Raw genomic sequence first — 13,604 nt, forward strand, 5'->3', positions numbered from 1 at the left:
ATGTTTTCCATTCAATTGTATAGAAATAAAATAGAAAACAACTTTTCATTGTTTTCTGTTTTCTAAACAAATTTCAAAGAAAACAGAAACATGATTCTAAATCTGTTTTCTAAATTCATAATCAAACAGTTTTTCTAAAACTGTTTTCTAGAATTTAGAATCAGAAAACAGAAAACGGGAACAGAAAACATAACCAAACGGCCCCTAAGGTTTTTTGGGAGGTCGTCACTGTGCTGTTGGTTTCGTTACAATTGTTTTTTTTTAATGAAAGGTATGTTGTTTTCAATGTTCGTTTATTTTAATTAACGGTTATTATGTAATATAAATCAAACGTTGATTATTTAGTATATTCTAAATTTTGTAATGGTTCTCCATCGCCCTAAGAAAAATCGCCCACACTTTTGGATCCATGATCAAAATTTTCTTTATCACAGCAAAAAAGAAAAGAAAAAGAAAGGAAAAGGAAAGAAAAGAAAGCAGTGAGCAAAAGTACGACTTTAATTCATTGGTGACGAAGCATTAGCACAAAAGTTAAACCATGTTTTTTTTATCAACCAAATTGAAAACTCGTCCCTTAAGAGAAAAAAAAATTAGTGACAACAACTAGCTAAGATTTAATGGTCTTTTATTAGTCCCTCTTCCAATTTATGTATATATTAATATCAATTCATGTTTTCTTATGCATGCACTTTTGTTTACGTCTCTTTTTTTTATTTTATTTTATTTCCCTCTCTTGTTTCTTTCTTGGCCAGCTCAGATACTGACTATGATAACAACAGGTCATTGACCAATTTACTCGTTATCCATTCTCATTTATCACTATATATTTGTCTTATAAATTATATTTAATTTAAATTGAAGAAGATATGGGTTTCTCTAATTTAATGCCTTTTGATACTATAAAAAAATGGATTTTGATAAACTTCAGTAAAGAGGAAAAGGTGGTTCTATTTTCAATATATATTTTAATCATGAAGGGCGCAAGACTTCAAGACTCAAGAGGTAGCATTGACTATTTGACTCCAATAATAGAACCCACACAGATGTAATCATAAATATTGCAGACTTATAGCTGAAATCTCTGCTATTTTTTTAAACGTTATTGGATACATACTTTTTTTTTTTTTTTTTTTTTTTTTTTAAGGCTTATTGGATACATACTTGACAGTGAAAAACATTTACAAGAGTGGAAAACACTGACAAGAAAAATGAAAAATAGATTTCACTTTATAGACTTAATTAATAATAAAGATTTATTCGGTATATTTTTTTTTTATAGAATCAGAGTTTTAATATATTTTTGGACAAATATATATTTTCAAACAATTTTCTTACTTCTCTATTTTTTTAACTCTCTCGATTCTCATTTTTTTCTACAATCTCCGACAAACATGCCCGGAACTAGTCTTAAAAATCTATTTATTTTATTTTTTTACTATACTATTGAATAAAATATTGAATTTCATCGCAAATGCAAACCATTGCAGATAAATCGGAATTTTTAGCAATGTGACTCTTTTTGTTGTTGCTGTTCTAAAAAAGAGTCGATGTTGCAAACAATTCCAATTTATTTATGATGGGATGATCATCAATAGTTTGCGATGAAATTCATTATTTTCTTCAATGAAAATTATTTGGAGAGGTATTTTTGTCCAAAAATTTGACAAATGTTCAATTTTAGACAGAATGCTAATAACGAGTCCAATCTTTATATTTGCTACTAGTTAGATCTAAAAAAATAAAATTTCTCAAATGAAATCCCCTTATTTTTTATCGAGAGAAAATATATATACTATTACATAGTAGATAATTATTTCTTTAGAAAATTAGGTGAAAATAAAGTAATTTAAATTACTATCTCTTAATGTCTGTAATTTCACCATCCTTTTACTTTTCTCTCTTCAAAATATAAAATTATGATTTTCCTTCTCATTTTTGTTTTCCCTCATATTTTCGGCTTCTCTTACATTTTTCGAATTCAGAATGAGCCTAAGAGAAAATAAAATTTTCCCCTAATTTTTGGATGTGTGATCAATGAAATAAAGTTACTTAAATATACAGTGTCATTTTTGTAATTTGTATTTCAAAGTGAGGATACCGATACACTCAAAAAGGTATTTATGACTAATAAATTCATGTCCTTATGTCATACTTGATATATCTATAATCTATAACATAGTTAATAAACGCAACCTCTCCCTCAACTTTCATCCTCAGGCCGCCACGTGGCGGTCTCTCTCTCTCTCTCTCTCTCTCTCTCTCTCTCTCTTTTTTGCCTTTCGGGTTTTTTTTTTAGTTTTTTTTTTCAATCTATTTTGTAAATTTTTTTTATGTATATTATAATCATAATTACTGATGCTATATTACACTATATCAATAACATACATTATTTTGAGTGTATGTTAGTTTTATATTTTCTTTATTAAATTCTCTTTCTTTTTCTCTTTGATATTTATTTCCCTTCACCTTATATGTGTCTCCATATTTCATTAGTTCGTTTTTTTTTAGTTTTTTTCAATCTATTTTGTAATTTTTTTTTATGTATATTGTTTTTTTTCTCCCTCTCTCATCAATATATTTTGTATAATTTTTTTTATGTATTTTATAATCATCATTACTGATGCTATATTATACTATATCAATAACATACATTATTTTGAATGCATGTTAGTTTTATATTTTCTTTATTAAATTCTATTTCTTTTTCTCTTTGATATTTATTTCCCTTCACCTTACATGTGTCTCCATATTTCATTGGAAAGCGAACGCAGGTCTTATTTTACCCATGAAAGTCTAATCAATGTACAAAATAAATTTTTTACATTTTATTATTCGTTCATGATTTTTAACAGTTTTTTTTTTCTTAATTACCAGTTTCTTTGGTGCCCATTGTTTACAAATCTTGATAACACAAATTAACCTCTACAAATTTTACTTGCTTTTACGTACATCACATAAACAAAAAAATGACAATGTCACGTAACTCCATTTTGCGAATTTGCTATAAAAAAAATTAAAGTGTGACCTAAGGACATGAATATTCGAGTCATAGACTGATTGAATCCCACATATATACCATGATAATCAAGAGCATGTTGTGGCCTCAAAACATATACGAAATATACATGTGAAAATTAAATATCGGAGCTTGCATGGTGACTGAATTCTCTACATCACAAAACCATTTCGTTCATGTGCTCAAAAAGAAGAAAAACAAAAGTCGACAATATAGCACTGTTAATGTTGTCAGATCTTCAGAGTGTCGTGAATAGTGATGTAGCCATGCAAGTTAAAAGTCACGGCATTGTGCCATTGTTACACAAATTTCCAAAGCGATGTTAGACTTAGATCTCATCAGTATCTTGTCGCCTTTAAAGGTTAGAGCATGCCATTAGCCAAGCACAACTTGTCGAGCGAGTCGCTAACGAAATTCCGTTCCCAAGTGCAATAAGTTTGCTAGACTGTTGTTAAATCAGCGGTTCAGTACTCAAGCCTGGCAAAGATGATCGGGTATAATTAATGAAAAATATGAGAGGAGTTTTCTTTTCTGGTTTCAAAGCTCATAACTTTTTTTTAGCTTTATGTTGGTATCAGAGCATGATATCAATGAGGTTGGAATCTCGTCGTCTCGAGTCAACAATCGACATCTCAATAAGACCTTGAGTCCGATGTTCACTTCTATGCTTAACGCGCAATTCCTTTTAAATTAGATACGTGATTACTCTGTTTGTAGATATTGGGCACTACCAAGTACCATCTATCATCATACATAATCTTCAAAGATTTGCGTTTGAAACAAAGACTTATCCTCCTAGAGCTCATTGGATTCAAAGCTGCAGAAGGTACAATCATAAACTAGTTTTTATTTTTTTTATTTGTCATTAGGTACAATGTTCGGTCTATAAATTTGGAAAGAATTTATGGACATAATAATTTCGTTGTGTTGTGTACATTTTTTTTTTGTTCTAGTTAAAGTTTGGCATAAACTTAGATTAAGTTTTGTTATAGAATAAAATGAATTTTTGAGTTATCATTTTTATCTTTAACTTTTCCTAAATATATATGAAAGTTTTTACTTTTTTCAAAAAAAACCTCAATTGGTATCCATAATCTCAAATATGAAACATGTGGAAAAAAGTTAATCCCTTGAGTTTATTGACTTGCACAATTTAGAGACTCGAGAAGTGAATTCAGACCCTTTACTACATGTCTTCTTACGTGATATTTATATATGTAATTTGTGCTCTTGTGTGCATGCTGACACACAAAAATGGAGAGAAAACATCGACACATTGTAGAACTAGGTCTTGTTATGTTTAGCCGAATTGAACTCACCTCTATCTATAATTTTTTTTTTTCAATAGGTGATGTTTAATCGCACTCAAAATCCAATTTTGACATGATCAATGAATATGACATAATATGATATATCATTGATCTATTTCATTACATATATTGAATTGACATATACCATCGTATATGATATATCATATTATGTAAACAAAATGCCTTATGTTTACAATGTTCTTCGATATATATACGATACCATGCGACAATATGCGATGATTTTTGTTTAACACATTTTGTGGATCTCATAAAATACCATTTTAGAGAGGCATAAAAGATTCATGGTGTAGAACATAATGGATTAGATAATCGTTTTGATGAGCGATTCTCTTCCACTTGTGAAATAAAACCTTAAATATATAGGAGAATATTTTTGTTTCCCAAATTTTGTCTTCTATAGAGTTAAAGAGTCGGTTTTTTGTGATCCACAAAGCTATGAATACCAAAACATCTTACGTGGCAATCAACTCTCGAGACCCCCAATAAATCTACTATCGACGTTGAGGCTGTAACATGCTATTGGTTATTTGAAGGTAACACGCTGGTCGGACGCAACACCGCACATATTTACAATTAATAGTCTTAAATAAGTTACAATAGTCCACCGGGGCCTCAAGAAGTAATAAGGTATCATCATATAAAAAGAACAAGGGAGACATGGCATACCCAAATTTATCACAATTGAAGGCCAAAAAGGTGCACCGTCGCTCAACCATTCCTAACTAATACCGTGAGGTCCTAATTGCATTTGCAAGAAAAACCATGAAAAAGGAAATATGATCACTTTATCGAAGGCCTCTACTATGGTAGAATATTATCGATCGCATCATCACTTACGAGCATCGAATTCAGGACATATGAGATACGACTATGAATCTTGCGAGTCCAATCTATGTGGAACTCTCATTTTTTTTTTCTTCTTCACATAATTTGCAAAGAAAATTTAAATCCATTCAATCATAACTATTTATAACATAGTTTAAAACATGATTTTTTTTATTATATTCCGTTACATTTCTTCAGTTGAGATTTTCATTAACTATCGAAAAATGGTTCCATTAAAAATAAAACCCCAAAATACTTGTTTTATTTTATCAAACGCACGCTAAAAAGAAAATGAAAAAAAAAAAGACAAACTTGGGCCTTTGCTAATACTTTCGCGCGGTGGTACATTATTACAATTTACCAAAACCCCAAAACCTCAGAAGCCTAAATTCACTCTCTCCGGTCAACAATCGGAAACGCAAGGTCTCCGGAGAGACTAATAGACTAGTTACCCTCCGATCATGAACTTGGACGATCTCGACATCGACGCGCCGACCCACGCGCCGGCTCGTGTGTCCCGTTTCGCGCCCAAGTCTTCAAAGTTTAAGCCGAAACCCAAATCCGAAACCCTAGACTCGGCGGCGACGACGAGCATTGACCCTCAGAAGCGCGAAGACTCCGAAAACCCCGCGCCGAATCCCGAGTCTCTGGAGTCGCAGGCCGGGAAGAAGGAGAAAGAGGACGACGATGTGAAGCCGACGAAGTCCGATAACTCGGCCGATAATGGCTTTGTGAAAATGGAGGCCAATGCCGATGCTGAGCCGAAGGATGAACCAAAAGATGAGAATGTTCCGATGGAAATGGGTGATTTCGAGGACACGGTTGTTCGAGAAATCGACGTCTTTTATAATCCAAGAGTCGACCAGGAAACTCAGGTTTCCATTTTGATGTTACTTTGTTTTTGTATTTTTTGTGTATTCTATATTTTGTTCATCTTAGAAGTTTTTCTGGTTCGCAGTTGTATGTTTTTCAGTATCCTCTGAGACCATGTTGGAGGCCTTATGAATTGGATGAGCGGTGTGAAGAGGTGATACATATGTATATATGGCGTATTTGGTGTATTTGATATTATAGTGTTTGTGTTCTTTTGTTTATTTCTATTTGTTTGTGTAGGTTAGGGTTAGACCTGGGAGTTCAGAAGTGGAGCTTGATTTGTCTATGGACATTGATTCAAATAACTATGATCAAGACTGTGGTAGCAAAATGAAGATGACAAAGCAGGTTATCTTGATTTTTTAGTTGTCTCTGAATTAATGTGAAGATCTTTGTTTCGTGAATTTAGATTCTCCCTCTAATTTTCTTTTAAGTTTTCATTGTAGTGAATGAGTTCTGGTAGGATTCTATTGAAATTCATGCATTTAGTTGATTAGCTTTTGTTTGTTTGTTTGTAGCAAAACAAAAATGTAACCAAAGTAGACGAAATGCTATATATTTATATGCATCTGTATTTGATTGTATTTGTGATGTTGAAGGTCAACTGGATTATATATGCATTTGTTTGCCACTTTTTCTCTGCTTAAGAACTACACAAGGGCATTATTTTGGTCTATTTCTTTGATTTTGCAGACTTGTAAACCAACCGGATGTCCTATTTCTTGTTTACTTTTTTAGACTTTGCACTGTGCATGGAAGGAGCCTCCAGTTAGTGGTTATGCCGTGGGGGTTTTGATGGGTAATAAGGTACCTATTATCCTTTATTATCTAGTCTTTGTTTACCCTTTTTTTTATTATTTATTTATCTGGGTGTGACTGAAGTATGAAGTGATTGATTAAGATAAGATAAGCTTGTTTGGTTTCATCAACTTGCCGGTCACGCGCAAAGATGTTTGACGTCTTAGCTATTGCTTAATGTGTCATGGCCATCTATCTTTACCTTATAGATGGCCACATAACCCGTGGCTATTTAGCCATATGAAATGTTAGAAATTTCTAAATAGCCAATGTTTCGTTAATTTTTGGTAAATAGCCGCGTAAATTTATTTACGCAGAGTAAATTTCTAGTAATATGTGTAAATAACGTTGGTTACATCATATTTTTGGATATTTACGAAATATGGCTATTTACGAAAAAATTACAAAATGTTGGCTAAAATGCAAATGCTTATGTTTTTGTGGCTTATATCGCTAATATTTGTAATATTTTTGAGATTACCTAGCTGCCCGAAAATTCTAAGAGATTTCTCCATTTTTTTTAATCTTGCAGTTACACCTGAATCCTATTCATGCAGCTGTGCAGCTTCGTCCATCGCTGAAGCATCTTAGCTCGAGTGGTTCGAAAAGGAAGACTGGTGGTAGAGTAGAAGATGCAGAAGAAACAGTTAAAACTGAAGAATCCGGTGGGAAAAAAGCTGCTGGACCTTCAAAGAAGCAGGTGCCACTTTGTATGTTTTTTTTTTTTGCCCTCAGGGTTTCAACCAAGTGTTGGTACAGTAGTTGGGCAGTGATGTGGCAATAGAAACAAATAGTGTGTGTGTGTGTCCCTATTATGGTACTTGTTTATTTTGTAATATTTAGAACAAAGCTCTTTGTTAATAGTTTCTGTGATCCTTTTTATTTACAAAAAATTGGCTACGTAAGCCACCTAAACTATAGGAATTGTAAATTAGCCAACCTTTGGTAAATACTTTGTAAATAACCAATTTGCATACGTGGCAGTCTATTAACTACCTTTTTTTACATGTTTGGCTGGATTAAATAAGTATTTTATTAATATGTTAATAAGTTAACTTGGCTATTTACAAAAAATTAACGAAAGGTGGGCTATATCCCAATTCACTATAACCGTGTGGCTATATAACTTAATAACCCTTTTATTTATGCTGCAGAATAAGGCAACAAACCCTGCGGTTGACGAGAAAACTTCAGATGGGGAGGTAGGTATGAGATGGTGTTATTGTAGTACAGGATTTAATTTAATGCATGAGTATTATAGTTACTATAAAATTCGATTTCCTTCTTCGATCAATGAGGTACAGGGTTTGTTTTCTCATGAAGTCCTACTATGTAATATGCTTAAGTTTTCTTCTCTGAAGTGTTGTAGAAGTTTAAATGGTAGAAAAAATGAAATCAATGGAGAAATTGTATATCAGTCTCAGTTCACTCTGACTTGTTGATTAATTAAATTTGTTGGTCAATTTGATATTTAAGTGATATTCAAAACACTTCTTTCTTTGGACTTGACCTAGTTGAACTACATGATATTTAGCTTAAATTGTTGATCTTATGTAATTTATTCCCGTATCTCAGAGTTGGGTTCCACTGAAGTACCAGGGCTCAGAGACTGAGCTGTCATCAAAATATTTTAAAAGCATGGAGGCTCAGGAATCTTCACCTGTACAATTTACCATGAGCCCGTATGTCTCTTATAATACTTTCAAACTATCTTTTGTGTTTTTTTACCCGACCATCTTTAATTTGCTTAGTTCAACCCAGTTAAATGTAAATGTGCAAAACTGCAAATTTATAAATATCATCACTGGAAATGTGTTAATGATGATAAAAAAATGGTTTATTGTTTCCAGGTTCGACTATCTTAACACCTTATGTCCTGGATCTTCCAACAAGGATGCTAAAGCTAAAGGTCCTTCAAATAAGTAAGTTTCAGTTTTGCCTTCAAAGACTGGAATAAATTCAGAAAATAAATTATATTGCATTATTTCAGTAAGAAGTGCACTAAAGTTAAGTCACTTCAGTGTAATTAATTAAATTCTGTAGCAAAGGATTTCTACGGTACATTCGGGAAACTGATTCACCGCCTTTTTTTTTGCAGCTTACATTAAATTTTGCTGCATCATTGTTTTTTGGTTTGATTTGGTATCTAGTTTCATGTGATGCATCATTGTTTCAGGTCGTTGCTTTCACTACCTCTTGAAGACCGTATTAAGAAATATTTATGTGAGGTTCGTTTCGGTTTTCCATGCACTACATATGACACTGTAAACTACAAGATATTCAGTTCTACACGATGCTTCCTTTCTCTAATTTAGTTAATAATCGTTTTTCATTTTAGGGACGTGTGGTTCACCGATTTAATGCTCTCAAATATGTTGCTCCTGATTGCACTGAAGAAGAGCTTATTGATGTTCTTCTATGTCATGCTCAACTAGTCCAAGGTCTTTGGGTTCCCAAAAACTCATTGCTTTATCCCGAGTCAAAAGACGGCGCTCTGCGCATAGCTAGAGATTACGTCCTCCATTCATTTCGGAAGAGCCCGAATATCAGCTTTTCTTCTCTACACTTTCCAGGATCTCTTAAAACGGCGGTTAATAAATTCCTGAATACTTATGCTGTCGAGAGACCTTTAATGAAGGACTGGAAATTTAAGGAGCCAGCTGATAATTCATTTATAAAGGGCTACCCTGATATTGTCCAGAAGCAAGAACAGGTCTGGGATGATTTGTGGGGTCATATAAAGAATATTTTTGAGGAATCGAAACTTGGGCGCGGTGCAAAGAATGTTCCCTTGGCAAGTAGGCAGCCTCAGAAACCATTGAATACTGGTAAAGTTGCAAGTGCAAGTGCAACTAAAGTTGCTGCTAGTCAAGTAGTTGTTGGAAAGAACATTCCTGATGATATTCGAGAGGTACTTTCTTCAAAGGTTCTTCCCAAAGTTATTCAAGATCACAAGGTTTGCAGGTATTAATCAGCTTCCTTAAAGAAGTATGCTTACCTTGTTTGAACTTTCAATCTCTGCAACATCATCATACATTATAGCGTTCAATCATCAACAAATACACTTCAAATTGCTGGTTTAATCTATTTACAGAGCTTCAGATTCTACACATTTTATAGTAAACTAGACACTCTAATGTAATTGCATGAGATAAGACTCAACTCTAAAATAATTGTTCGAATATATCTGACCCTTTAGCTATTTGGATATTTCCGAACAATTCTAGTCCAAGTTGAATGCGGAAAGCTCTTTAAGCTTAGTTTGGATAGTTCGCTAACAACTGTGAAACTTCGGCTATATTGCCAAACCTTAAGTTTCAAATGGCTAGACTTCTAGAGCGCCACTATAAGAGCTTTCACAATCTCGGTACTTTTTAAGTGATAGTTTACCATTGATTACTTGGCAGCTTTCAACGGATATGCCAAGGCTTACGTGATTTGGCACTCAACAAACTAAATCTTCCAAAGGCAGATCCTAGATTTGTAAAAGCCGCTGCATATGGTTCCGATTCTCCCGATGAGTTACGAAAACTTGCAGACCATGTTGCTATCAACATTCACGGTCTTTATGTCTTGAAGTCCTCCTCAGAGCATCCTCAATATGATTCATTCAGGTTTTCCCAAATTTATATCTTTATTAAATTATAAAACACCAGGCTTAAAATTTGGATTGTTTTCCTAAAGAAATCGTTATGATCATGATTTATAGTTATTTTATATTCTGACCCATCTATAAACTCTCTGTTTTAGGAGTGTCGTAGTCGGTCTTCTACAAGAGAATGGACCAAATGCCAAACTTAAAAAGGCCGAAATTTTCGATGCTGCTAAGAAAGCTCTCAACAGGGATGTAACGACTAACGAGTACAGCAAGGTTGGCTTCTGAACTTGGGTCACTTTATAGTGAAATGATGAGCCAATGGTCCGTTTTCAGTAAAAAAAAAAAAATTATCCATTGAACACACGTGCTGGAATCAAAGATCAACCCTTAGAAGTTCAATTTATGTGGCTTCTTTAAAAGGAGCACCAGTTTGACATGCATGATATCAAGTTTCTTAGTTGACTACAATATATGGTTCTTTGATTTGCATTTGCATAACGCACGACTTTCGATTCATACAGGTGATGAATGAAATCTGTACGTACAAAGGGTCATTTTGGATGTTAAAAAGTGGCGATGGAAACCCGAAGTAGTGTCTAACGCCTTGATGAAGTAAAACTCAGTGCAGACAGCCAAAATTATACCGGTCTGAGTTGGGTATAAGTAATCTATGGCCTAGCCTTGTGCACTTCCCTGCTTCCCTTCAAGTTCAAGATAGCTTTTAATAGGGTTAGAGATTCTCAAGTGGATGATGATTCTAGTTATTATTAATTTTTTTTTATAAAGTTTGTCACTTTGTCTATCCTTCCGACTTTCTAGATTCCTCAAGTGGTGTTTATTGTGGTGCTCATGGAATAAAATGGAATGGCTATACGAAATTCTGAAAATAACATAGAGGGCGACCTTTATAATTCTTATCAGTGACTAGATTGCTGTCTCAAATAGAAAGTTGAAGGTGCAGTTGTGTAATTACAGCCCCAACATAGTGAGTGACATTAGTATGAAAGGCAAGTATTGATATTTTTCAAATGATCAGTGAAGTATTAGTGTTATTATTCGGTAAATATATTTGTGTGCAATATTTTCCGGGGGTGTAGTTACGGTGCTTGAATAAAATATTAAAATTTATGCATGTTCTTTTGAACTTTATTTGCATAGATTCATCGGAAAAATTAATGCAAAATTTTAGAAAGAGTTTTTATTAGAGAAATTGCTCAAACTACCACCTTATCACTAATGTTTTCCAAAAATCCACCAAAGTATAATTTTGGCCAAAAATACAAGTTGGCCACTTGTGAAAAACCAAGTTTACCCTCCACTTTAAATTTTCTTTCAATCTCACACCTACCCTCTCATACCTCATTTATCCATTCTGAATTAAATTTTTTTTTTATCTCACTCTCTCTCTCTCTTTCTCTCTCGTCAGAAAAGAGCTCAAAGCTCAAGACCAAAAGAGAACCAAAACCCTAGATTTGAGCTCACCCAATCCTTGCCAAAGTTGAGTTGACCCAAACCCTTGGATTTGAGCTCCGACACGCTCAAGGAAGCACGACCAAAACTCATAGATCCGGTCACGACGAAGACCGTAGCTCCGACCAAGCACGTAGCTCCGATCCTCGCCGAAGGTTAGTTTTGTTTTTTGTTTTATCAAACTTTTCTTTCGTTTTGTGTATGTTTATTCTGGGTATGTTTAAATTTGGGGCAAAAATAAGGTTTTCGTGATTCTGGGTAATTTTTGAAGTTGTTTAGCGAAGTTCGTAAGTTTCGCAGATGTCAACAGTTTACGTCAACAATTGACGTCAACAGTTGACATCAATTGTTGACATCTTATGTCAACAGTTGACATCAATTGTTGACATCTTATGTCAACAGTTGATGTCATCTGTTGACATATATTGTTGATGTATAAAGTCAACAATTGACGTCAACTGTTGATGTCAACAATTACTAACTTTGGATTTCTTCTTGATTTGTACAGTGATAGCGGAAATTTATTTATTATTCAAGCAAGGTGGTACTTTGGTTGAACCTAGTCGGTATCATGAGAAAAGATCTTTCGGAATTATGATGTCGTCCGAAGTGAACTTCGCTAGCTTTGTTCAATACCCTTATGCCATCAATACTCGAGGAGGGGTGTGATTCGGTTGACATATATTGTTGATGTATAATGTCAACAGTTGACTTCAACTGTTGACATCAACTGTATGTCAACTGTTGACATCTGATTCAACAATTACTAACTTTGGATTTCTTCTTGATTTGTACGCAGTGGTGACGAAAATTTATTGAGGACGTCACTGCAATTGAGAGTTGGCTGAAGAAAGATGAGGAAAGGCATTGGTACAAGCCACTAGAAGATAAATTGTCATAGGGATGGAATTTCACAGAAGTTGAAATCAAATTGAAGACATTTTACTATGAACTCTGGACCGAAGAAGAATGGCTTGGCGATCAGGTACGACAGTCAATTCTACGTTTATGTCTCACGGCTTAGATCTGCAAGATGTCAAACAAGAGGAGATGTACATGCACCGACAAAAGTTCACGATCGACTTATACCGGCACGGGGCAGTGAAGTTAGCGACCCATGTTGGATCGGACATGGAGATTTATGACAATCAGGAAACAATGTAAACCATAAATAGCAATGTGTTTCATGTACTACTCTTATCTTAATCTTTTGGTATGCTTTTGATAGCAATGTTGTTCACATACTACTCATATCTTAATCTTTTCGTATGTTTTTGATAGCATGTTTAATGAATATCAACAATATATCAATTATCAATCTGTAGTTGTTTTTTTAATGGTTTTGACGTCAATTGTTGACATCAATGTCAACAGTTGACGTCAATTGTTGACATCTGTGATTTATGAGCTCTCTGTTTATTGACATTGATGTCAACAATTGACGTCAGCTATTGACATTGTTATCAACAGTTGACGTCAATTGTTGACATTGATGCTGTTGACATTGATGTCAACAGTTGACGTCAATTGTTGACATCAACGTCAACAGTTGAGGTCAACAAGTAGTCTGCACAAAAGAGATTCTCTTTAACAAAAGTAGTTTGAACAAAAAACATAATGAATTAAACAAATAGACTCTTAAACAAAAGTAGTATGAACAAAACATAATAAATTAACAAAAAGTAGTTTGAAC

The 13,604-nt window shown here is 33.7% G+C and overlaps 1 protein-coding gene across 1 annotated transcript; it reads left to right on the forward strand.

Annotated features, from left to right (window-relative positions):
• Positions 1-5,454: 5,454 nt before the first annotated feature.
• LOC149399514 (SIN-like family protein) lies at positions 5,455-11,493 on the forward strand. The gene is made up of 13 exons (XM_089613285.1): positions 5,455-6,047; positions 6,131-6,199; positions 6,286-6,393; positions 6,784-6,852; positions 7,376-7,543; positions 7,998-8,045; positions 8,419-8,525; positions 8,694-8,765; positions 9,020-9,071; positions 9,182-9,807; positions 10,251-10,457; positions 10,594-10,714; positions 10,963-11,493. Exons 1-13 carry the CDS (start codon positions 5,634-5,636, stop codon positions 11,032-11,034), a joined length of 2,133 nt encoding a protein of 710 aa, XP_089469411.1. The 5' UTR covers positions 5,455-5,633; the 3' UTR covers positions 11,035-11,493.
• The last annotated feature ends 2,111 nt before the right edge of the window (positions 11,494-13,604 follow it).

This window comes from Urtica dioica, chromosome 4 (assembly GCF_054948205.1).
Source record: "Urtica dioica subsp. dioica isolate 48M chromosome 4, U.dioica_male_clone48M_v1_H2, whole genome shotgun sequence".
NCBI lineage: Eukaryota > Viridiplantae > Streptophyta > Magnoliopsida > Rosales > Urticaceae > Urtica > Urtica dioica.

Excerpts from the sequence above, each read along its gene's own strand:
- LOC149399514 (XM_089613285.1), top strand. The coding sequence starts at position 5,634 with ATGAACTTGGACGATCTCGACATCGACGCGCCGACCCACGCGCCGGCT. Across the intron at positions 6,394-6,783 it reads AAATGAAGATGACAAAGCAG|ACTTTGCACTGTGCATGGAA; the intron begins GTTATCTTGATT and ends TTACTTTTTTAG. Across the intron at positions 8,526-8,693 it reads GTACAATTTACCATGAGCCC|GTTCGACTATCTTAACACCT; the intron begins GTATGTCTCTTA and ends TATTGTTTCCAG.